The sequence below is a fragment of the Anabas testudineus genome, chromosome 22, assembly GCF_900324465.2.
Source record: "Anabas testudineus chromosome 22, fAnaTes1.2, whole genome shotgun sequence".
Classification (NCBI taxonomy): Eukaryota; Metazoa; Chordata; class Actinopteri; order Anabantiformes; family Anabantidae; genus Anabas; species Anabas testudineus.
The window spans coordinates 3,923,749-3,949,331 of NC_046630.1; the positions used below are offsets into that span (position 1 = coordinate 3,923,749).

General features: G+C 41.9%; 2 protein-coding genes across 3 annotated transcripts; both read left to right on the top strand.

Moving 5' to 3' along the window:
- The first annotated feature begins 1,011 nt into the window (after positions 1–1,011).
- LOC113148445 lies at positions 1,012–9,711 on the top strand. The gene is made up of 3 exons (XM_033325845.1): positions 1,012–1,342; positions 5,381–5,925; positions 8,811–9,711. The coding sequence occupies exons 1-3, from the start codon at positions 1,036–1,038 to the stop codon at positions 9,195–9,197; spliced, it is 1,239 nt and encodes a 412-aa protein (XP_033181736.1). The 5' UTR covers positions 1,012–1,035; the 3' UTR covers positions 9,198–9,711.
- A 658-nt stretch (positions 9,712–10,369) lies between these two features.
- On the top strand, positions 10,370–25,214 carry znf106a (zinc finger protein 106a). 2 transcript variants are annotated; one of them, XM_026339898.1, is made up of 22 exons: positions 10,370–10,455; positions 12,313–12,395; positions 12,679–12,740; positions 14,163–14,354; positions 15,624–17,537; positions 17,623–18,037; positions 18,278–18,347; positions 18,564–18,718; positions 18,927–18,987; positions 19,184–19,522; positions 19,887–20,670; positions 20,815–20,864; positions 21,400–21,545; positions 21,660–21,794; positions 21,919–22,035; positions 22,339–22,530; positions 22,624–22,686; positions 22,795–22,914; positions 23,046–23,117; positions 23,306–23,377; positions 23,520–23,666; positions 23,810–25,214. In XM_026339898.1, exons 2-22 carry the CDS (start codon positions 12,342–12,344, stop codon positions 23,864–23,866), a joined length of 5,217 nt encoding a protein of 1,738 aa, XP_026195683.1. In that variant the 5' UTR covers positions 10,370–10,455; positions 12,313–12,341; the 3' UTR covers positions 23,867–25,214. The 2 variants fall into 2 exon arrangements, with proteins under 2 accessions (XP_026195683.1, XP_026195684.1); XM_026339899.1 differs by having other exon boundaries at positions 21,412–21,545.
- Positions 25,215–25,583: the final 369 nt, after the last annotated feature.

Here is a 25,583-nt window from a genome sequence, read left to right on the forward strand (position 1 = left end):
AGGATGCTGTCCAAACTCCTCTCAGTCCTGGACAATCCCTCCCACCCACTGCACAGTTTGTTGGCTGGAGAAAGGAGCACGTTCAGCCACAGATTTATTAATATTAAATGCTCCACAGAGAACCACAGGAGGTCTTTTCTACCTGTGACCATCAATCTGTACAATTCCTCCCCCCTCTGTAAAGGATGGGGGAAGTGATAGTTGTGTCATATACTTGCTGTCAATCCACAAAGGCTATATATATTGATCCAATTTCATTTATCTATTTTACATATTCTGTATATATTGTGACGAGCCTCAGAGTGAACAACTCTTTTTATTTTTATATGAAAATAACACACAGTCACAACAGGTCTCAGCTCCCCATTCAGTCACTCCGGAAGCTCTATATCTCCCGCCTGTTTCTCCCGGGTCCCCTCTTCCCCACCCCCGGAAGCACACCTGACATCACACAACTATATACACTACAAAATAAAAGAACCAATTAAAAGAACCACATAACACATAACAGGAACTGGAACAGTCAAACACCAACAGAACAATGTTCCCCACCTCTGGGTCGCTACAATATGTTGAGTTTTTCTGTATTAATGTTATTGTGTATTTATGTTGGTGTTGGATCTTTCCTGGTTGTGGTTCATTTTCTTTCTGTCTGTTTTGAGAACAACGGTAATGAAGAGAAACAATTTCCCTCTGGGATTAATAAAGATTTTTGAATCTTGAAACTTATAAAAAATGTTATCTATAAAATAAAAACCTTTTGTTATTTCTAACAGTGGAGGTTATTAAGTTACCAACATCAAATATCACATGGATTAAATAAGATTCAGAATTGATCAAATGTTTGTTTTTAATTGTTAAATGTTAATTAAGACTAAAATAAACTGAATCATCTGAACCAGTTTGACTTTAAGCTGGCAGTCCTGAAGCCCCGCCTCCTGTCTTCTCTCACGTCCGCAGCTCCTCTATAAATCCAGCCGCTCTTCAGAGCAGGTTTCTGTTCGTCTTTGTTCGACTCAACAAGAACTAATCACCATGAGTGGAAGAGGGAAAGGCGGGAAGGGGCTCGGGAAAGGAGGCGCCAAGCGGCACCGGAAAGTTCTCCGTGATAACATCCAGGGAATCACCAAACCCGCCATCCGCCGTCTGGCTCGTCGCGGCGGAGTCAAGCGGATCTCCGGTCTCATCTACGAGGAGACCCGCGGGGTGCTCAAGGTCTTCCTGGAGAACGTCATCCGTGACGCCGTCACCTACACCGAGCACGCCAAGAGGAAGACCGTCACCGCCATGGACGTGGTCTACGCCCTCAAGAGACAGGGACGCACCCTCTACGGCTTCGGAGGTTAAACCTCGTCCACAGCTGCTCCGAAAACACAACGGCTCTTTTAAGAGCCACCACTTCACCTAAAGACCTGCTTCACTTCTGACTCTCACCACGTTCAACTAACTGCTGCAGCCGAAAACTATAAATATTAAATATAATATATAATGAGACAATCAATCAAATCACTGTAGTGAAACATCACTGCAGCTTTCATTGGGCTTCAAACTGTAACTTTGTTGCATTGACTGCGTTAATAGATTATATTCATTATCTCAACTACAAACTATTAACTACTGTGTATTTAGTAAACCATGTTCAGATTGGTGTTTTTCAGCATAGATATGATACAAATGAATGATTCTTTCTTTTATGATCCTGTCTTTAGTCTTTGTGCCTAAATTATGTGAACCTGTGTCTTTAGTAACTACTTCTGCACATTGCTTTGGGGTGTTGGGTACATTATTTGCAAATATTTAAATAAAGGACTCACAATTCAAACAAACAAATATTTATCCAAGAGGGAAGTTGCCACTTGTTTTCTACACAGACAGAAAAGAACTATAACCCTTGAGGCACCTTTAAAATTAACCTACAAGTGTCTCTTCAACAGCTTCAGATCTATCCATATACATAAAGTTTTTTTTATTATTTTTATATGTTTTTTAGGCTTTGATGCCCTTTTTGTCACGAGAACCCCTGATTTATTCAACAGGCAAAAACACAAAACATGCAGTATTTACCAAAAATAAGATGCAAAGTGAAATATTCAGGATGAGGGTATTAGAGCCTTGACTACGTCAATAATAATTCAGAACTTTGATTTTGATCCATTATTGTTTTTGGAGCAATAAGAGTTTTTGTACAAAATTTACACCTTTTATTTCCGGGTCCTAAACGGGATCTTCTCATAAAAGTGAAATAAAAACGTTATATATGCATTTTTTTTCACTTTTACCACATCAGATCTCTTCAACAGCTTCAGACCTATCCATATAAAAAAAGTTTTTTTTATGCTTTTTATATGCTTTTTAAATTTTTGTTCCCTTTTTGTTATTTTCTGTCAAGAGGGTTTTTTTTTTTGTCATGTGTGTCTGTGTGTTGCATGTTGATGCATAAATCACAGATCCCTGTGAGGTGAATTTAGCATTCATGCACTCCCCATTTGGTGCAATGGTTCCCCTTCTGCACCGTGGGCCCAACACACACTGCTTCGGCTTTCTGGAGGTCCCTGGCTGTAGCTCCTACTACTCCTCTTTCTCCACATGACCATGGTCCTGGACCTGGGCTTGTCGGACCAGTCTGTCTGCAGACAGTGCTCTGGGCAAATGCCTCCTCCTTGCCACGGCTGGGGCGATGAGAACACTGTCAACCTGCTCTAAGAAGAGATGCCAGCTGCTCCACATACTGCTGCTCCAGCATGGGTCCGCAGAAGTGAGCAGGACACAGGCATTATAAGATGACATGTCCATCATGTCATATTCCTGTATTTACTTGGAACCTACACGCATATGAGGTCTGCATGCAGGCAGACAACATCTTCAACCCATATTTTCTAGGTTTGGAGGGCATATACTCTCAAATGCAGTCTCAGGGTGCTGATCCTGACAATGCAAAGTGTAAGTCTTATCCTGGGGTCAAGATGGGAGGGGGGGGGAGAAAAAGAAAGAATGGTAGGGGCTCTTCAAGTGTGGCAGACCACAGGATTTCCCCAGTTTTTGATCACTATTGAGATATTGCCACTTTCTCTTCCTCCTCCGCCGAGTTGCAGGTCCTCTACTTGCCTAGCAGTAATTCCACCTCTCATCCCTCTTGGCTCTCGGGTGACTTTTCACTCCTGGTAATTGCTCCTCACTCTCCTCAGAGGACTTCAAGTCTGCAGCAGGGGCCTCATCTAGTTTCATACTTCCTCTGATGGCTGTCTTCAGGACAAATGACCAGACAGACAGGGCTCCAAACTACTCTCCCTGCATGTTTATGCAGGTGCATGGTTGTGTTTACCACACATCCAATAGGACGGACGAGGCTCTCTCTTGGTAAAGAAACAACAAAGCCCAATTGGCCTTTGACGACACTAACTCACACACACACAAAATGTATTCTCAATCACTTTCACTCTGTTTTATAAACAGAGCCTATTGGGCCTATGACTTCACATACGCACACACTAACTCTCTCAAACACACACTACTCTTTTACATCAGTCCCACGCACCCTCAACCTCAAAAACATCCCTAACCAAGACTATTTTTGTGCTGCTCAGATTTCTTATTGCCATGCATTTTGGTAAAGTAAGAGAACCAGGCCTCGGGGTCATGACCCCCTCAAACATTTTTTCCCTGTACTTTGAAGGTAGAGGCTTAGATTTATTTGGTATTTACGAGAAAATAATTATAATAGGTCAGAATTACAGTATATCAAAAATATGTTGTTATAATGGGAGTCAATGGGACCAAAACGGGGTAAGGAGTCTACGCATCGTGCATATCTCCTGTCCTATAGACTTTTCAATGGAGGAAATTTAAAAATGTAGAATAAAAGAAACATCCTGGGTAAATTTTATACAGATATAATTTGAATTGACCGAGATACTGTACTGTACATTTTCCAATTCTGGAATTGGGCAACAACGTTATTGAGAACTTTCACTTACACATCTCAGTACCTCCATTAATGGACAGAAAGTCAATTAGCTGACAAATGTGCAAACAAAGCCACCGCACCGTGTGATAAAATAAAAAGAACTGAGCAGAAATTAATAAGAATCTGCAGAAGTAGTGGGAAAAATGAAGAATGGATAAAACTGGTGTGATGACAATATTATGCAGAAACGAGAGAAAAGACAATAATACCATATCTGTATATTTATTACTTTACAGAACTAAACTGTATTTAAATGAGAGACAGTTTAATTAATTTACCAGAAAAAATGTAAGATTTTAGATTCAAAAGTCTTATTTTAACCTTTTATATATTATCTTAATGTGACTCTACAGCAGCAGGGAAATGTAAAGTGTTTTAGTTTCAGTATGTTCAGAGAACAAAGTTTATCTTTTATTTACTATTAATGCATTATACAGTAAACTATGAAATCCCCTGTTAAAAACAGACTAACATCAAATTAACTTTTAAATTAACAATTTCTAAAACAGTAAATAAATAATAAATAATAATAAAAAAGACAATAAGACACAGAATGGACACATGCATACTCAATTATCCCAAAGAATTATAAAAATATTATTTATAAAAGAAACATTTTATTATTTCTAAATTCTTCTATTAAATAATAACCTAGTTTGTAACTGTGAAAGACTTCATCCATATTATTGGAGTGAGAGTTTTCTCACTCCATTTTATTCGCTGTTTACGTTCCTCCATCCGCTCGCACTGCTGCATGTGACGTCATTCAGATGGTCACCTCCAGTCTGCAGACCCGACACCCTGACGCCTTCTTTATGATCTCTGGAGAATTTAATCACGCCACCCTCACTAAGACACTTCCTACCTTTACCCAGTTATTGAGCTGTCCCACCAGGGGGGAGACGACATTGAACCTGTTGTATGCTAATGTTAAAGATGCCCACAGCTCCACTGTCCTCCCCCCTCTGGGAAAGTCGGACCACAACCTGGTACATCTCCTCCCACAATACACACCTTTGGTTCAGAGGCAGCCTCCCACCATTAAAACAAGAGAAAGGAAAATAGAGGTGGACAGAGGGGGCACACCTTGCCCTGCAGGGATGCTATAAAAAGACAGACTGGAAGACTCTCTGTGAGCCTGACTGTGAGGACATCAATGTGGTGCTTCCAGCACATTTTTAATCTCAGCCTGCACCTGGAGAGAGTTCCTCTTGGGTGGAAAAAGTCGTGCCTGGTTCCTGTGAATAAGACGCCACGTCCCAGAGTCCTCAATGACTTCAGACCAGTGGCTCTGACATCACACATTATGAAGGCTTTTGAGAGGCTAATCCTGGAACCCTCACTTGACCCCTCTAGTTTGCTTATCAACCCCATATTGGAGTGGATGAAGCCAAGGTGTGGACCTTGATCTTACAGAGTGGATCCTGGACTATCTCACAAATAGGCCACAGTTTGTGAGAGCCCGGGACTGTACGTCTGACCGGGTGACCTGCAGTGTGGGAGCCCCCCAGGGGACTGTTCTGGCCCCCTTCCTCTTCACCCTCTACACTGCAGACTTCAGGCACAACACGGACAGCTGTGTTCTGCAGAAGTTCTCTGATGATTCTGCGATTGTCGGCCTGATCACTGACGATGAAGACGCGGAGTACAGAGGACTTACGCAGAACTTTGTGGCCTGGTGTCGGCAAAACCACCTTCTGATCAATGCGAAGAAAACCAAAGAGATGGTGGTGGATTTTCGCCGACGGCAGCCTGCTGTCCCCTCACTGGTGAACATACAGGGAACAGATATTGAGAGAGTGGACTCTTATAAGTATCTGGGTGTTCACCTAAACAATAAACTAGACTGGACTCATAACACGGATGCACTGTTCAGGAAGGGTCAGAGCAGGTTGTACCTCCTGAGGAGACTGAGGTCTTTTGGAGTGAAGGGAACACTCCTGAAGACCTTCTATGACTCTGTAGTGGCATCAGCCATCCTGTACGGTGTGGCCTGCTGGAGCAGCAGCATCACAGAGAGGGAGAGGAAGGAGCTGGACAAAGTAATCAAGAAGTCCAGCTCTGTCCTGGGCTGTCCCTTGGACTCGAAAGGGTGGGTGAGAGAAGGGTCCTGGCAAAACTGACATCCATGCTGGACCACGAGTCTCACCCACTGCAGGACGCCCTGTCTGCTCTGGGGAGCAGCTTCAGTGACAGACTGATCCACCCTCGCTGTGCGAAGGAGAGATTACGCAGATCTTTTCTCCCTGCTGCAGTCAGACTGTACAATGAACACTGTTGATACTCATATTACACCTGTGCAATAACCAACTTTACAATGTACATTTTCATTACTGCTTCCAGTAATATCCATATACTGTACATACTCACACTGCTACATATACTGTACTTACATGTATATATTTTATTTATTACTAAACTGTTTATACTGTCAGGTTTCATAGCCTATTTATCTCGGACTGTGCCAGTTTAGTCTTTCGTCTCCTTTGGTCAGACTGTCTTTCTGACAGTGTTCAAGCTGTTGTAAAAATGCAATTTCCCCATTGTGGGACTAATAAAGGTTTTCTTATCTTATCTTATCTTATCTTATCATACACCTGCTCCATCGCACCTACACCCACCTGGACAAGCCTGGGGAATTTGTGAGGATCATGTTTTTTGATTTCTCCAGTGCATTCAACACCATCCAGCCTGCACTGCTGGGAGAGAAATTAAAAAACATGCAGGTCAACACTCCCCTGATTTCCTGGATCATGGACTACCTCACCAACCGCCCACAGTACGTCCGCCTGCAGAACTGTGTGTCTGACACTGTGATCAGTAGCACAGGTGCTCCACAGGGGACAGTTCTGTCTCCATTCCTCTTCACCCTGTACACCTCAGACTTCAGGTACAACTCAGAGTCCTGTCATCTTCAGAAGTTCTCTGATGACTCTGCAGTTGTAGGATGTATTAAGGGTGGAGATGTCACAGAGTACCGTGGAGTGGTGGACAGTTTTGTTGACTGGTGTGGACTCAACCATCTGCAACTGAACATCAACAAAACAAAGGAGCTGGTGATGGACTTCAGGAAATCTGGGAGTCCTGCCATCCCTCTCTCTATACAGGGGGAGGAGGTGGAGGTCGTGTCTGAGTACAAATACCTGGGAGTGTACTTGTACAGTAAAGTGGACTGGACTAAAAAGTCATCAGGACTGTACAAAAAGGCTCAGAGCCGGATGTACTTCCTGAGGAGAGTCAGGTCCTTCAACGTCTGCAGCACCATGTTGCAGATGTTTTATGAGTCTGTAGTTCCAGTGTCATCTTTTATGCTGTGGTCTGTTGGAGCAGCAACATGAAGGTGTCAGACACTAACAGACTAAACAAACTAATCAGGAGAGCTGGCTCTGTTCTGGGGGTGGAGCTGGACCATCTACATCAGGGCCTTGGCCTTGGGGCCGCGGGAAGCAGAGACTGGGTGAGGCTGGGCCGCATCAGGTTTTCCTATCTTCTCAAATCTCTTTATTTTTATTTTTTAATACAAAATAATATGAAAAAATAAATAAACACATTAAAAATAATAAGAAAATAAATCAGTAATAAATAAATAAAATAAAAACAATGAAAATAATAATAATAATAATTAGATTCCTCTACTCTGCAACTATATGTGGTTTCTTCAGTCTTCTATTTCTGCTGTATTCAGATTCAAATGTGTGTATTAACAGTTCTTTAACCTTCTTCTGAACATGAATTGAACATTGAAGAACATCAACTGTTCTTCTCTTTTCTACTCTTTGCTGCTACAGACCTGGCAGCTCTTCCTCTCCCATAGTGGAGCCACATGTGGCTGTAGGGAGGAAGCAGCTGAGACCCTCAGTATGATCTACATGTTGTGGCTGAGAGGAGGACGCTGTCCAAACTCCTCTCAGTCCTGGACAATCCCTCCCACCCACTGCACAGTGTGTTGGCTGGAGAAAGGAGCACGTTCAGCCACAGACTAATTAACATTAAATGTTCCACAGAGAACCACAGGAGGTCTTCTCTACCTGTGACCATCAATCTGTACAATTCCTCCCCCCTCTGTAAAGGATGGGGGAAGTGATAGTTGTGTCATATACTTGCTGTCAATCCACAAAGGCTATATATATTGATCCAATTTCATTTATCTATTTTACATATTCTGTATATATTGTGACGAGCCTCAGAGTGAACAACTCTTTTTATTTTTATATGAAAATAACACACAGTCACAACAGGTCTCAGCTCCCCATTCAGTCACTCCGGAAGCTCTAAATCTCCCGCCTGTTTCTCCCGGGTTCCCTCTTCCCCACCCCCGGAAGCACACCTGACATCACACAACTATATACACTACAAAATAAAAGAACCAATTAAAAGAACCACATAACACATAACAGGAACTGGAACAGTCAAACACCAACAGAACAATGTTCCCCACCTCTGGGTCGCTACAATATGTTGAGTTTTTCTGTATTAATGTTATTGTGTATTTATGTTGGTGTTGGATCTTTCCTGGTTGTGGTTCATTTTCTTTCTGTCTGTTTTGAGAACAACGGTAATGAAGAGAAACAATTTCCCTCTGGGATTAATAAAGATTTTTGAATCTTGAAACTTATAAAAAATGTTATCTATAAAATAAAAACCTTTTGTTATTTCTAACAGTGGAGGTTATTAAGTTACCAACATCAAATATCACATGGATTAAATAAGATTCAGAATTGATCAAATGTTTGTTTTTAATTGTTAAATGTTAATTAAGACTAAAATAAACTGAATCATCTGAACCAGTTTGACTTTAAGCTGGCAGTCCTGAAGCCCCGCCTCCTGTCTTCTCTCACGTCCGCAGCTCCTCTATAAATCCAGCCGCTCTTCAGAGCAGGTTTCTGTTCGTCTTTGTTCGACTCAACAAGAACTAATCACCATGAGTGGAAGAGGGAAAGGCGGGAAGGGGCTCGGGAAAGGAGGCGCCAAGCGGCACCGGAAAGTTCTCCGTGATAACATCCAGGGAATCACCAAACCCGCCATCCGCCGTCTGGCTCGTCGCGGCGGAGTCAAGCGGATCTCCGGTCTCATCTACGAGGAGACCCGCGGGGTGCTCAAGGTCTTCCTGGAGAACGTCATCCGTGACGCCGTCACCTACACCGAGCACGCCAAGAGGAAGACCGTCACCGCCATGGACGTGGTCTACGCCCTCAAGAGACAGGGACGCACCCTGTACGGCTTCGGAGGTTAAACCTCGTCCACAGCTGCTCCGAAAACACAACGGCTCTTTTAAGAGCCACCACTTCACCTAAAGACCTGCTTCACTTCTGACTCTCACCACGTTCAACTAACTGCTGCAGCCGAAAACTATAAATATTAAATATAATGAGACAATCAATCAAATCACTGTAGTGAAACATCACTGCACCTTTCATTGGGCTTCAAACTGTAACTTTGCTGCAGCGACTACAAACAAACACGAACTAAAACTGTAGAGACAGTTTTAATCTGTATGATTCTTCTCTGTAGGTCGTTGTATCCTTGTTTCATCGTGAATCAATGTGTTTAGTAAATTATGCTCTGACTGGTATTTTTACTTTATAGAAATGATACAAATACGTGATTCTTTTTATATGATCCAGTCTCAAATCTTTGTGCCAAAATTATGTGAACCTGTATCTTCACTAACTACTTCTGGGCTTGTTCTTCACATTGGTTTGGGATGTTGGGTAAAATTATTAGCAATTATTTCAATAAATAATTTATCCCAGAGGGAAGTTGTTTTGCCAGTTGTTCTCAACACAAGGGAACCACAAACAGGAAAGATCTACAGCAACATTAACACAGAATAACATCAATACAGAAAACTTCATATATGCATTCTAGTGCAACACACATTTTAGGAAAATTAACGTAGAAAATAGAAACTGAACTTGAACAAAATCTTTTTTAATGTCAGTGAAATATTCATCTTCTGACATATTTTCTGTTCTTTCCACGCCTGGATGCTGTAAGGAGAGAACACATTCAGAAATCTCGAGAAATAAGGTTAAATTTGCATGATTTTTTGATTTAATCAGGTAAAATAATTCCCCTCTAATGTTAAACGTTTTAAAATGTATGTTTGTTCCATCATCTTAGGAAAACAAGTGACACAGTATCTAATGTGTATCTATTTATCTTTAAATACAAGGCCTCCTATGATTTAAAGTAGTGACAGTAAATGCAATGATTAACATGTAATCGTTAAATATTTAGATGTTTTTTTTAAGTATTTATTAGAGTATTTTCTCAGAGTGGTGTCAACACTCCGCTTCCTCCTCGTCATGCACCCTCCATTCCAGCTGGTGGCGCGTTCAAGACCCGAGTGTCCGTTTTTCCCACACAGCGGTGTTTTGAACGCATCCTGGGTTGTAGTTCAGTGAGGGGTCGTGGCGCAGGATGTTGTTGTTAGCCTCAGTTGTGGATATGAAAAGCAGTATTTTCACACACATTTGGATGTTATAAAGGTAGCCAACGATTACGTCTCACTGTTTACAACGCATAAACATTCTGGCTTAGCTTCAGTCCTTCATGCTTTTATAGTTAGTGAATAATTTGAGATTTGTCGGTTACGGTGGCTAGCATGCTATTGCTAGCTCGCTAACTAGTCTGGTCACTTTACGTTACTTAACGTTTAAAATAACGTAAATTCTGTTTATGGTTAGTTTGTGTTAACGATTTATGATCGACAAGCTCTGATGTTCACGTTAGCTTTTTAATTTTTATAGAGGTGCTGTAACTATAGCTAACCTGGCAGCTAAGCTAACAACAACCGGTCCAACCCCTTGTTAGCTGACCAAGTTAATAAGCTAACTAACGCTAGCGTTAGTTGTTAAATATAATAATTCAACAAGTCATTGTAATATTGTACTCATTGTACTGGCTTTGCTTGCTTATTATAATCAAATGTTATTGTTTTCAAAGCATCGAAGACTGAATAAACGTCTGCCAGTAGCTAACTGCTAGCAGGCTAAAGTTTCATTGTTTAGTTAAAGGTGTAGACAAATGTATTTTACTTGCTTTGGTAGTTAGTTCTCTTCTTTACATGAATGTTTGTTTAACTTTTATTTTATGCATGTGTCTTAACAGAAGGAAGCTCTGTGGTGATTGATGACTTTGTAAAGTACTTCACTACATTTTATCGTCCACAGTCTTTTTCCAAACATCTTTACCATCGGTGCATCAGTTATTTATGTCTCACACTGTCCGTCCTGCTGCCCTCCACAGACTGAGCAGCTCAGAGCTGAAATAACCCTTTACGCCTAAAATAACCTTGCAATCTGCTTGTTTTGTACCGTCATTGGCTGCTTTCTGGTGCTTTAAAAGAGAAGAGAAATTGAGATTTAGCAGTATTGTGACGGTCTGTAGTGTACAAAATGAAAACCCAAATAATCAAGATATGGTTGATCTCCAGACCTTAACCGTTCTTATTATTATCAATATTCTGTTTACATGTTTTTAATGACTAATTAGTCATTCAGTATTGTAAAAGGTGGAAAGCTGTGCTATTGGAAATAAGACTGACGGCCCTGCACACTTGTTCTGTGAATAAAAGTATGTTGTTGTTTTTCATTTATTCAACACTGTGTATGCTGCTTTTGGCCAGATTAGTTTTCATCAGGTCAAACAGACATTCAGTTTGTTCGTTTACACAATTATTCACACATCCCTGTGATTTACATAATACACAAAGTTGCCAGGTGTTGATACTATCTCCATCAGAGCCTTGTTGGACTTTCGCTGTACAAAGTTCTTGGTGCCAGTTTTTCTGTCCTGTTGTTTGTTCTTTATGAAGTACCAATGCTTTTAAAATTGCTTCTATTGTGAATGTTCTCTCAAAGTTTAATCTTGGCTTTTTATTCATAGCCAGTAACATTTGTGATGAGTTGGCTCTTGAGAAAGACATACCTATGTTGAAAACCTTCAGTGACCTGTGGGTGCTGTTAGTTTCACACCGTGTTTGTGAACATTGAAGTCCAGACATAGCCAGCCCTGATGCTGCTATGGCCCTGCTGCCTCCTGGCCACAGAATTGCTCCATCAGCAGACTGGAATTAGATCAGTGCCCAGATTGAACTCTGTCCTGACATTTGGGCTGTGGTACCGAGGCATGTTGTTAAATTGCTAAGTGTGGTTGTTTAAAGAAATGAAGTGGTTGAATCAGTCTGAGATGTTGCAGAGAGCTCATCCACCAACATGTGCAATAGAAAGTAGATCCTTACTGCTATTGTTTGTCATTCAGGGTATCGCATAACCTGTTGCTTTGTTTTATGTAGGGTGTTAATGATGAGTCACTTAACTTCAAGAAATTCTCTCTCTTGACAGTAATGGGCTGAACTCTACCTGTGTTCAAAATGGCAAGAGAGAGAAAGTGCATCCTCTGTGAAACAGTCTACATCTCCAAGCAGGTGATGCATTTTCAAATGTCCTTCACATTATACTACATATATATATATATATTATGTGTAAATACTGTATGATTTATTTTTGGTACATTCAGGACCTTGACCTACATTAACACTACAACACAAAATCAAATAGAAAGTGTTCAATTTCAGTGGAGTTGCTGTAAAATGTAACTCCTGTTACTACTACTACTTCTACTCTTGGAGACTTATGAAACTTAGTTAGAAACATTATGTTTTTTTGTATAACTAAAAGAAAATCTTTATTTTAAAATTGTGTTTGCAGGAGATGGATGAGCACATGAGAAGTATGCTGCATCACCGTGAGCTGGAAAAGCTCAAAGGCCGGTGAGTTGTTTCTCCAACGGAGTACATTACATACATTTCTTCAAAGAATTTACAGCATGCACCGATATTGTGTAATTGTATGCAGTGTTATTACAACATGAAGCTAAACATCTAGTATCATAATTGTGACCTCACATGATTCGACTTTGTCTTGAGTTTTGTTCGGATGTATTTGGGTCATGTGGCACGTGTGCACATGGGCACGTGTTAGGCAAGTGGATATAGGGGCAGCTGTTTGAACTGTAGCACATATATTTAGACACAATTTCTCCAGAACAACAGGCATGGCCAATAGAGAGCAACTGGCTATCTTGTGACCTGCTTGTAGATTGCTGATAGCATGTGGCCTGTTGCTAAGATGGAAGAATCTCAAGCAGTTAACTTACTGGGATGTCTTATAAACATTGGTTAGCAAACACAGCACCCTTTTATGTTAATTTGTCAAAGCACTATGCTTTGTAGAACCGTAGAAACCATGAACGACAGTGGTGGTGCCTCAGGAATGCATGATCGCTTAGAAAACAGCCTGTCAGGGAACTGTGTCAAGGACGAAAGATGACAGCTTAACTTTAGGTTTCATTTCCCCCACCACAGCAGCCAAGAATGAACGAATCAAACAAAATAAGAAACCTTATCTCACTGATAGAGTTTGCTAACTGCACGAGAGGTCAGCATGCCATGGCTCAGATTTGAAAAAGAAATTGAGAACGAGCCAGCAAAGTGGCTGCACCTTTCAGAACCACAGGATGACATACTGTACTTGGGAGAGGTTTTGAAGTGGATGCTTTGAGCAGCTGTCCCAGGCTCCAGTTACATAGGCATAGCTTGCAATTGGTCAACAGGATGCTCAGGCATGTTCTAATAACACATGGTGGCCTGGAAGGGGGCTGGGCTCTGGCTCTCATAGAAGAATGCGAGGTCAAATACAGACATTGCCTTCTGTTGAGTCTCAGAGTGCAGCGGACACCATCATGAAAGCTTACTAGGCTGAGGGCGGCGTGCCTCTCTCCTCTTGGCACATCCCAGTGCTGTGCTGCATGGCTGGTTGTTGCTGCTGGACATAAACAGCTAGATTAGCATGCTGCTTTGGTCCAGCCTGGCTGCTCCTGCCCTCGCTGTGCCACCCATGGCCTGCTGACTAAAGGGATAACAAGATCAGGATGACAAAGATCTTAACTTTTTTAACAAGATAAAATTATAAGTTAGCTACCTCCTGATCTGTGACAGATAGAGAATTTGGACATTTTAGTGTAAGGATTGTTGAGTATTCTCCTCTCCTGATTTTTTTTTTACTTTGAAGTAACAGAAAGTAGAGCCACAGTGTGTTGTTGTAGGCTCTGCAGGCAGCAAAACCAAACCAGACTAGACCAGAACAATGCCTGAAGGAACGATTGAACGCCCGCACTCGCCTTCTCTCCCCAGGGATTGCGGACATGAGTGCCGAGTGTGCAAGGTGACGCTCGTGAGCCTGACTGATTATGCCGGCCACATTTCCAGTCCAACACACAAGCAAAATGTGGAGGCTGCAGAACAAAAGCCTCCTGGGAATGACAGCGAGGACTACTTTGACCAGACGCTGGTCGACCTGATTGAAAAGAGAAAAGAACAGATCAGGTAAGACAGTTTTCCTATCGAACACAGTTATTGTGCTGCTTTCAGCTTTTGAGCCGTGGGATTAATACTTCTGTTTTTATTCATTTACAAGCAGTGTAAACAGGGCTTTAAGAAAATTGCAGTATGTTGTTATTGTAAAACTCATGTTAGTAAACAGTATCAGTGTTAAAATATTTGTATTATCAACTCTTTGTCTGTGTTTTATAGTTTTAGGATTAAACCTAAGATCTAAAGTAGGGTGACAATTTGCAGTCAATCATCTGTGTGTATAAACTGCACTGTAAACCATGTATAGTCACATTCTGCACCATGGTGCTCACAAGACTATTTTAGCTGCTGCTTCACGCTTAGCTGCAATTGGAGTCAAATGTCAAGACTGCAGCCTAAAAAAAGGGGTACAAGTGCACAAACAAAGTTCAGACACAACGTTTAAAGTTTTCTACCTTCTAGAAAATATAAAACCCAACAAAAACCTCTGACTCTGATCATGCGATGGTCAGAACTGTGGAAAATGTTATCTAGTTTCTGCAGGTTCTTTAAAAAACTCTCCTGGTAAATATGATTTTAGTTTTTATGATAATATTAGAGGAAAATAAAGAGAAGAGGTTTACTTTTCATTCAAATGTAATTTTATACCTTTTGTGGTAGGTTAGATACGATAACATGTTCTCCATGGGTGATAATTTGTTACTTACCTGGACTAATGGTGTATTCAGTCAATCAGTGTGGGGAATAATTCAAAAAGGTATTAGCTATTAAATTAAATTTAAAGTGGTCAATAAAGGGTCTAACAGCAGCTTCTCTTTTATTTATTTTTCTGCTCAACCTATGAGACTACTTCATCTGTATTGACCTCTGTTTCTCTGGGATGTTTAAACAACTTGAACAGTTGGAGGCAAAAGCCTGAAGCTGCCAGCCTGTTACATGCCACATATAACAGGACCTCTGCAGGTCAAAGTGGTCACACTGGGAACCAGTTCCAGATTTTTTGGCCAGGTGTGGGCTGCAGAAATAAAGCTAAAATATTTCAATGTTAAAATAAACTAATATTGATTATTATTTTATTTATTGCTGAGGTTATATTTAAAGCCATGGTTCACTGGACTGCATTATATTGGGTTATGTTTTGTTCTTACGATTTGCCTAAATTTAAGGGAGTACGAGAAACACTTCTGCATCATATAAGTGGAGTTTATTTGGATTTAATGTGTAGGTGTACCAATTAAAGGGGCCACTGAGTGTATACTCCTATCTGTCTCTTGTTTCTAGAAAAGAGAAGGAGGCTGCAGCTGCAAAGCTGGCAGCCGAAGAAGCTGAACGAAGGAAAAAAGAGGAGTTTCAGCACAGGCTAAGGGAAGCTAAAGAGCGTTACAGAGTGGAGTGTTCCTGGAAGAAGCAATCACAGGGATTTGGTGGACCCAGTCAGCATGGTTCTTGGTACAGGAATAATGGATATAATGCCAGATCGGGGGAGGCACAACCCTGGCACTACAATAAACAGGGGAAGAGTGCTACGTGGCATGCTCAGGAGCCACCCAACCTTCAAAAATGGGCATCTGGAGAGTTTGCTGGTAGAAATTTCCACAGCCAGAAAGGTTGGAACAAGAAGCAATGGGATCAGGGTGCATTTTCTGGCAATCAGCAAAGTCGACTTCCTTGGGTCAGCAATGGAGGTAGTAGACATGGGCTCTATGGCCAAAACAATATTTCCCAGTACCCACAAAGGAGCAGGCCCTTAAGCCTCTTTGACCCTCCTATGAATCCGCCTGTGCCCAGTTTTTTTGCTCAAGCTCTAAACCAGTTTCAAAATACAGATGACCTGGGAGGGCAGCAGTGTGATAGGCTTCATAATGGGGAGGGTCAAACAGCAGGATCTGATCAAAATGGTGGTAAAGGCTCTAAGACCTTTGGTAGCAATCCAAAGTTGGACAAAGCCTGTCGCTGGTCACCCTATCCAGTCGCAAAGGGTTTTGAATCTGTACCTCATAAAGGCAACAACCCAGATTTGTTAGATAAGTACTCCAAAGGAACCATGCAGCAGAAACACGACAAAGCACCAGAATCCAGTGCCTTTAACAGGCTATCCCGGCCTGAACAGAAGCCAGGACAGACCTTGAGTGGACAAAGTGTAGAAGAGAAAGGGAAGCATAAAATAAACCCCAAAACCAAGCCCCAAAATGTGACTAACAGCAGCAGCAGCAGCAGTAGGAGCAGCAGTGCTCAGAGAGATGGTCAGCAGAACCCCTCATCTGGTCCTTCCAGTGAAAGGGCAAATAAACCTTCATTGAATAAAGACTGGAAGATGTCCTCAGTTCCTTGTCTCAGCAGTGGTGCTCAAATCAGCAAGCCTTCCAGTCAAACACATGCACAATCAAAGCCAACCACAAAGCAGAGTGGACCCCAGGGCCCCAAGGCTCTGCCTATGGGGCCCCTTCAATCAAGGCAAGAACGACAGCTCCCAGAAAGCTTCAAGAAAGCCAGACAGATTGTGTTAGAAAAGAAGGGTTCTTTAGACAGCTCTAGTAAAAGCAGACTGGAAATGGCACGGCAAATTGTGGAGGAGCAGCAGCAGAAGAATCATGTTCAGAGTCAGATAGGTGTAAACAAAGAAAACAGGCAGAATGCACTGAAACCAAATTTACCCGAGTCAGTCAGGACAGAAAAACCTGTATTATCATATTCAGACAGCAGCCAGTTTCTTCAGTCCTTACAAGTTACCACCTCTACCATAGAGAGCTCAGAGCCTGCAGCGTCAAGCAGGGAGGATGATGAGAAGAGGAAGACAGTGGAGAAAGAAACCTGCTCACTGGCCACAGATGAAGCCATGCAGGCTGTTTCTGCAGGGCAGAGCTCAGAGAGCGACGCTTCCAGAAGTGGTGAGGCACAGGCAGTGTCCGGGTCATCAAGTCTGTCCAAACTTGATCTGCCTCCTGTCTTAAAACGGGACCTGACCAAACACATCAGCTCCAAGAACAAAACAGGCAGCCACGAGCCCAACCTCAACATTGCCAGAAGGGTGCGAAATCTGAGTGAATCTCGAAGAAGTGACACAGAGAAGGACTCCGGCCTCAAACCTACGGTGCGGCAGCTAATCAGCTCCTCTGGGTCTCGGCGCAATGTCAACTGGGAACAGGTGTATCAGGAGGTCAGGAAGAAGCAAGACAAAGGAAAAGGCATGCCAAGGTAAAGTTTTGATCTTACATGTAGACTTTTTTTCTGATTAAATTTGATTCCAGTTGCTTTTAACCAGATTTTTCTTGTGCTCCAGGTTTGGGATAGAAATGGTGCCATACGACCAGGAAGAACATAGTCAGGAGGAAGATGACATTCCCCTGCTGGAGGGTTTCCAATGGGAGTCGATGGACATCTCTGCTTCAAGCGCCTCCCGAAAACGCTCCTTATCAGAGAGCAGCATTGCCCCTACCGCCATTTACTCGCTGTTTACAGAGAGAGATTGTCTCAGCCTGGAACAGCAGGGATCTTCTGAGTCTCCAGTATTCGGTCACTGTCAGAAAGAAGTGGAGCTCTGTCAGCTTGAGGATAAAGCAGAGAAGCAGCCAGAAAAACTAACATCAGCAACAGTGAAGGCTCTCCAGCGATCGGATTCAATGCTCGGTGATAGCAGTTCAGGGACCGAGCAGTACGATGGTCAGGGCACAGGAAAGAGGCGAAGAGCAGCTGGTGTAAGTGAAAGCAGCTATGCTGATTTTACACATCAAATCTATTTTAAAACACTGTAAGACAATAGCTCTGGTTCTCCTACATTAATCTTGATATTCATTTTTAGCTGTCATGATGTCAGAAACCCATTAATGTTATCAAAAAATCTACTGCTGAATAATTTTTATGAGAGACCTGAGAAACAAACCACTTGTATGTGTGTCTGCTTCAAAACAAACTGTTTTTATTTTTCTCCCTTGTAGGACGTTCCGAGTGCAGAGACGTCTTGTGTCGAGCACAATAGCAAAAGAAGGAAAGTCAAATCCAAAAAAGGTTGTTATTTATGATAAATTCATGTACTCTCAAAATTATTGACACAATCTGGGAGGACAATGTACTTTTTTCACTCTAATACATTTTTTACAGACATGTATTATATGTAGATAATGCAGCTAAATGCTTTGTAAGATTACAGAAACTACATGAAATTCAAATGTGTGTTTTTCCAAACTGCTCATGGGTCACCATTACCTTTTGGGCTCTATGTAGAGCGTTTACAGATTGACCAGCTGTTGACTGTGTCTCTGCGGGAGGAAGAGCTGAGTCGCTCTCTGCAGACTGTGGATACCAGCCTTATCCAGGCTCGAGCTGCGCTGGAGGCCGCCTACATGGAGGTGCAGCGGCTCATGGTGGTCAAACAGCAGGTATGTCTGCCAACAGCAGTTCAGATTTGTTCCCTTTATTTAACCAGGTAAATGCCCTCTTTCCAAGAGAAACCACCATCAATTGCATGGTAAATAAGTCAATTTAAGCACCTCTGTTATACCTTTATTTATGTTTATGTTTTTATTCTTCTGCTCTATTCTAAACAGCAATATTGACTTTCTGGTGACTTTTGTGTGTCTTTCTCAGATTACTACAGAGATGAGCACACTGAGAAACAAGCGTATTGAGTTACTCAAAGGGATGCAAGGTAAGAACATACAATCAGGGTGCATGTGAAATAAATACATTTGTAATTTTATTTTTAAGTATTTGTTATTTTGACTGTGATAACCACAGGTGGGATTTAAGTGTGCTTAAAGTACTTCTTTTTGAACAAAATAGATATATAGTATAGTATAAGATTATTGCAGTAAAGTTTTTGTTGTGTCTTTTTATTTATACAGGTACTATGGAGGAAACACCTCAGATCAAACTGAAAGAAGAAAAGATTGATTCATTTGATACAGAGCCCCACAGTCCTCCATCCGCTCCTTCCTCCTTTTCCCCTGTTATGGACATGGCTGCTGCTGCTGCAGCATCGAGTCCGACATGTAATTCTCCTGCTCAGCGTGCCTCCCCTCCCTCCTCCAGCCCTTCTTTCATGCCTGTAGTCATCAAGGAGGAACCACAGTCACCTGTTCACATCAGCTTAGAGGTGGACCTTCTGGACAATACAACCCACTTTGCTCACAGCACCACACCGGAGCTGCCCGTAACTGCTGCTGCTGCAGCCTCTCCACCAGGTAATATGATTAGAGCATCTTGTTATTCACATTGCCGTACTTTGTTTACTGACTTTCTGACATTTTGCTTAAACAAAAGCATCCGAATGCAACAGTAAAAATGTTCCTTTTCTGAACATTAGAATATTCAGCTCTTCCTGCAAAAAGCATGCTTATCTAGAATGTAAGCATCATGGACCCCAAAACACCTAATGAATTTATCTTTAGAAACACTGAATGTAAATATATAATTCAACATTGTACTTTTGAACACAATTTTTTAAATTGAAGGAAATACAGTAGTTGAAGGGAAAATTGAGAAATTCCTGTTTATGTAGATTAAATCTGCAGTGTGTTGATGCATTTGCCTCTGATACTCTTGCAGAACCTGCTCTTAACTTTCAACATTCTCCTCAAAGAAAAACCGACCCGTACCAAACTAACACAGAACGTGTTTGGGAGAGCCTTAGAGATCCTGCAGACTGCAAAGAGAGCTTGTCAGGACAGGTTGAGACAATGGAAACAGCCACGCAGTCAACCTGGAGCTGTATGACACGTGACTCCAAATCCCCCATAAAGTCTGTCTTATCCAGCAGGAGAGGTTCTGATGTAGGGAGTGTTATTGAGCCCCCTTCAGTGCCTCCAGTCCTTAATGTGCCTGGATCTCCCTCTGAACTGAGGAGTGGAAAGCGTGTGAGGAAGCTGAAGAAGAGGAAAGTGCTGAAGAAGGCTCAAGGGACCGAGCAGGCAGAAAGCAGTGACACAGAGATAGATGGGGAGGCCACAAAGCCGAGGTGGCTCCGACCACGCAGGAGGCCCAGTGGAGGCTCTCAAGTCAGCAACTCCACTTTGCCTACAGAGGCTGGAGAGGACATGAACATAGAGGGCAGCGAAGAGGCAGCTACGTCTCCGACCACAATAGTTGGGAAAGGAGACCTCAACTTGTCTGAACACATGACAGAGCTCCCCCAGGTGGCCTCTACAGAGCTGACGTTGACCATAGATTTAGAAGAAACCATGGAGGTCACTGCAGCCTGTCAGCAGCAGCCCCTGGTACAAGCTTACCCTCCAGCCCACGTCTCATGCACCTTCACACCTGAGCCACAGAGCCTGGCCTGCAATGAGGTCACCTCCACCAGTGACATGGAGATCTGTAAATCCTCTGAGAAGTGAGTTTTTCTGTTTCATCACTTTTCTTTTCTTATATTTTCACGTCTTCAAACTAGTTGTTATGTTATGTTTTTTGGAGTCATTGATTAAACGTATTCTGTGAAGGAACAAACTGTTAATTAGTTCCACCTTTATCCCCACAGTGAAATGCCGTTTCCCATCACACTGCCCAAAATAATAAAGACCTCATCAGGTATGTTTTTCTCTGAAGAGTTGTTCATGTTATACAAACAGTTCGTATATAATAATGTTGTTCATATAAAAACCTAAAAGTGTAAACCCAGTTTCCTCACCTCACAGAGAAATCAGCATACATAACCAATCCTAAAATGCTATCATGTTCTGAGCAGCCAGAATTAGAAATGTCACATTGAGTGGACAAATTAAAACAGACTCTGGAGAGCCCAAATTACTTTTTATGGACAGGATATTCATAGAGCTGTTACTTGACTTTCAGTGGCACTGCACAGGAGAAGTTCAGTAATTAATGGATGTGACTTTCTAAGAAAGTATATATATAAAACCTATTCTACCTCTTAGAAAAAACTACTAAAAAAAGAATTAGCGAGATTTTTAAATATAAAAACATTTATACAAAAGAGGAAAATGGACAGATTTGGTTCTTTACATCATAGTGCCGCACTTTGTTCATCACACCACTTCACACACAGCTTTGTTATTTATCTTTGCTCATACTTGTAGTTTTCATGTGCATCCGTTTTAACCAGATGCATCTTCAGATCACGGTGAGGATGAAATGCCCACAGAGGGGGTATTCGAGGGCCACCAGGAGGCAGTCAACGCAATGCAGATCCACAATGGACTGCTTTACACGTGCTCAGGAGACCGAACTGTCAGAGCCTTCGACCTGGTGGTGAGTGTTGACGAAGAACTGTTTCTATAACAGGAGTGCACTAACGTCTATTATAACTATTTCAGTAAACATAGCAACTGAATAATCTTGAATTTTATTGTCACTCTGTTGCAGAGTCATAGATGTGTGGCTGTGTTTGAGGGTCACAGCTCCAAAGTAAGCTGCCTGTTGGTGTCTGCAGCTCCCAGCCTCCATCATCGGCTTTATACTGGTTCCAGTGACCAGACCATCCGCTGCTACAGTCTCAAGGTGAAAACACACATCAACTAAATAACTACCACCTTTTTATCTGTATCACGTTTATTGTCTCAAAACATTTATGTGGAAACGTTGGATTGGACAGTTTGGACTCCTTTCTCCTTCTTATCCACAGACACAAGAGCTCGAGCAGCAGTTTTCTCTGTCAGACCGAGTCCTCTGCCTCCACAGCCGTTGGAAAACTTTGTATGCAGGCCTGGCAAACGGCACGGTGGTGACATTTAACCTCAAGGTGAGAAATGCAGTGAACCACAGTGAAAAAGTTTTGACTGCTACAGTTATTATTTTTCAATAGTTCTACCCTAAACACTGCTTTTGTATATCAGTGATAACCGGGCTTAAAGGCTTCAACATTAAACAAGATGATAAGTTTGCTTTTAGTAGATAATGTAGACAAATTTATCTTTTCTACAACAGTATACTCACATTACTGAGGCCCAGTGGTTGGAAAATATGTTTAAAATAGTTTGAAACATCTCAAAAAGTACTCCACTGGTGTCATTTTCAATAATGTATTAATTCTTGTTTTTTTCAGACAAACAAACAGATGGACGTGTTCGAGTGCCACGGGCCACGAGCTGTGAGCTGTCTCTCCTCATCGCAGGAAGGAGCCAGAAGGATCCTACTGGTCGGCTCCTACGACAGCACCATCACTGTGAGAGATGGCAAGAGCGGACTCCTGCTGCGCACACTGGAGGGACACACCAAAACTGTCCTCTGCATGAAGGTGGTAAATGTTTCTTTATACATTATTGTGTATAGATGTTTTTTCTCGACAGTGGAAGTTTAATTTCTAATAATTTCTTCTCTCTGCTCTCAGGTGGTCAATGATCTCGTATTTAGTGGATCAAGTGATCAGTGTGTCTATGCACACAACATCCATGTGAGTCGACCTGGTTAACTCTAAGAGGAGCCACATGCACAGCACAGTCGTACCTTGAATACTGATAAATGTATTAATATATGCTCATCACATTGCACCTGTGTACAGACAGGTGAGCTGGTGCGGGTCTACAAAGGTCACAGCCATGCTGTTACTGTGGTGGCTGTCCTGGGGAAGGTGATGGTGACCGCCTGCCTGGATAAACTGGTCCGTGTCTACGACCTTCAGGTCTGCATCCTTCGATCATTGCTTCATTTAGCCTGTCTTCTTTTTGAGCTCTTATGTAAACATTCTAAAATAATTTGACACAAGTTCCTTGATTTGTTTAAATGAAAATGTAAATTAACTTCACTCCACAGTCTCATGAGCAGCTGCAGGTCTATGGTGGACACAAGGACATGGTGATGTGTATGGCGGTCCACAAAAACATGGTGAGAAACCAGCGTATCTAAGAGCTCCACACAAAGAAAATAAACCTCTCTGAAATTTAAAAAAGGCATAGTGGAGTTTGTAGCAGCACTTTGTTGTATGAATTCTCACGATTGCAAAATGTCTTTGAATTTATTTAAGAGCTTAAAGAGTAGGTAATAAGTCATGATTTGTGTTTGGTGCATCTCAGATCTACACAGGCGGTTACGATGGCAGCGTACAGGCCATCAAACTGAACCTGATGCAGAATTACCACTGCTGGGTAAGACTTGTTAATGTCTCTAAGTAGTAATCAGTTCAATCAGAGAGCACTTTTATTCTGAGCTTTTATTGCTGTTTTGTCTCTGGAGACGTCCTGAGTGTTTCCCTGCTCATTAGTGGTTGATGATGTCTTGTGTTGACAGTGGCACGGCTGTTCAATGGTCTTTGGGGTGATGGAGCATCTGCAGCAGCACCTGATCAATGACCACGCCAGTCCCAGCCTCCAGACACTCAAGTGCCGTTGGAAAAACTGTGAAGAGTTTTTCTGCGCACGCAACAGCTCCAAGCAGGTATAAAACTGTTATTTACTCCACAGATTTCAGCAGCTTTGCCTTCTGCTATTAAACTGTTCTCTGGTGCTAAATAAACTATACAGTTAATTACACTATAATTAATGTGCTCTGTGGCTCTGGTTTTTTTTTTTTTTATGCAGGGGATGCTGGTGCACATGCAGAAACATGCTGAAGAAGAAACAGAAGTGGCGCCTTAAGGGCTGGTGATGGGAACACTGTTTCTTCCTGAGCCCTCTTTCCTTCCCTGCTGTCTTTACCCCCCATCCTGTTAACCTCCCATATTGGGGGGGATGTTCTAGGGACCCACTTAACTTAGCAGCGCTCCTGTCGAGCCTGATGAGTGGCGTCTGACGACTCCATCCTTTAATGTTCGGTGTTGGAATCCAACTCTAAAACAATCATGAAAGGAGGAATGGTGGTGCTGGGTTCTTTGTACAGCACACCTTCCTCTCTTCCTGTCTGACCGCTGCAGTTCCTCTTTTCACTGACCAAAACAAGACAAAGAAACACATGACTTTTTTATTGAAGAAACTTCAGCGTTGCCGGTATCAGGGATGTGTCGTGCTTTTCTGTTGAAACTGCAACAAAAAACAATAATCATCTTCCAGATTGGTTGGCTGCATATGGCATGGGTTAAGAGATGTTTTTATTGTTGTTGTGCAGTTGTGATGTGTCATGTTGAGCAACTTTCTGTTTTTTTTCTTTTATTAAATTAGCATCATTCACCTAAATGATGTTAATAATGTTATTTTTTCCAATTTATTTATTTACAGTTTGGATTTTATTTTCACAACCCAAATTCTAGTAATTTTTGTTTTGTTTTGTTTTGTTTTGTTAGTGAGTCAGGATTACATTTACTTATTTTTCGTTGCTCATTCAGGTGATTTAAAGGTGTGGAGGGACTTTGGTGCAGTGTTGTGTGAGTTGGCCTGATGTTGCCATTTGAGAGTTTGGATTTGCAGTGATAACAGAACCAAGACGTGGACGTGTTGCGTGTGTCTCTACGTGTTTATCAGTGTGAGTTTAACGAACTCTTGTTTCCCATGAGTGAGTGTGAAGTACTGTTTTTATTACATAATTTCCTCTAAGGAAATTCCGTTTTTTGGGATTTATTTTATATTTGGAGCATTGAGCAGAAAGTGGCAGAGCTGTAATGAAGCTCTAATGGAGGTGAAGGATGTTTAGAGGAGGTGTTTGACAGAGTAGCTCTGGGGGAAGAATTAGCATTCATCTCCCATGCCATACCTCATACCTTTAAAAACGCTTCTTTAAAGGCATATTCGGCCAGTTTTAACCAGTGTAAACGACCACCCCATCCCCAATCCAGACTGGTTGTGTCTTTTTGAGGATTTGTTCCCACAGCCGCCATCATCCAAACTCTCTTCACCTGCTCATTATTTTAACACTGTGGAAAACGCGCGCAGTTTACCTCTTACCTGGCATTCCTGAGTTTCTTCAAGTTTTTCAGTTGTTATCAAAGTTTTTTAAGAAAGTGCAATCTAAGAATTGTTATTACAATTAAATAAATGTAACATTACAAAACTATTTTCTTGTTAATGTGTGTATTATTAATGGTGTTTTTGAAATATAACCTGTTTTCACTGCAGGAAATCTTCACAGGCACCAGGAGCGTTTGAGGGAATTTGTTCTTCTTCCTGCATTTTCACTGAAAGAATCAGGGTCTAAATTTAGTTTCCATCTACATTTAATTATTTGGCAGATGCTTTTATCCAAGTAGGTAAAAAGCAAGCAAATAACCGTTCTGGGACTGTAGTGGCTAATTTGCCTAATCTTTCCGGAGCGTTTACCCCAGGGAAGGATCCTGGACTTCAGTTTCTGAGAAAGAAAAGTACAAGGAACCCTGTGGTGGAAATGTACCTTTACATACTGATTTTAAAAGATGTTTCGGAATAA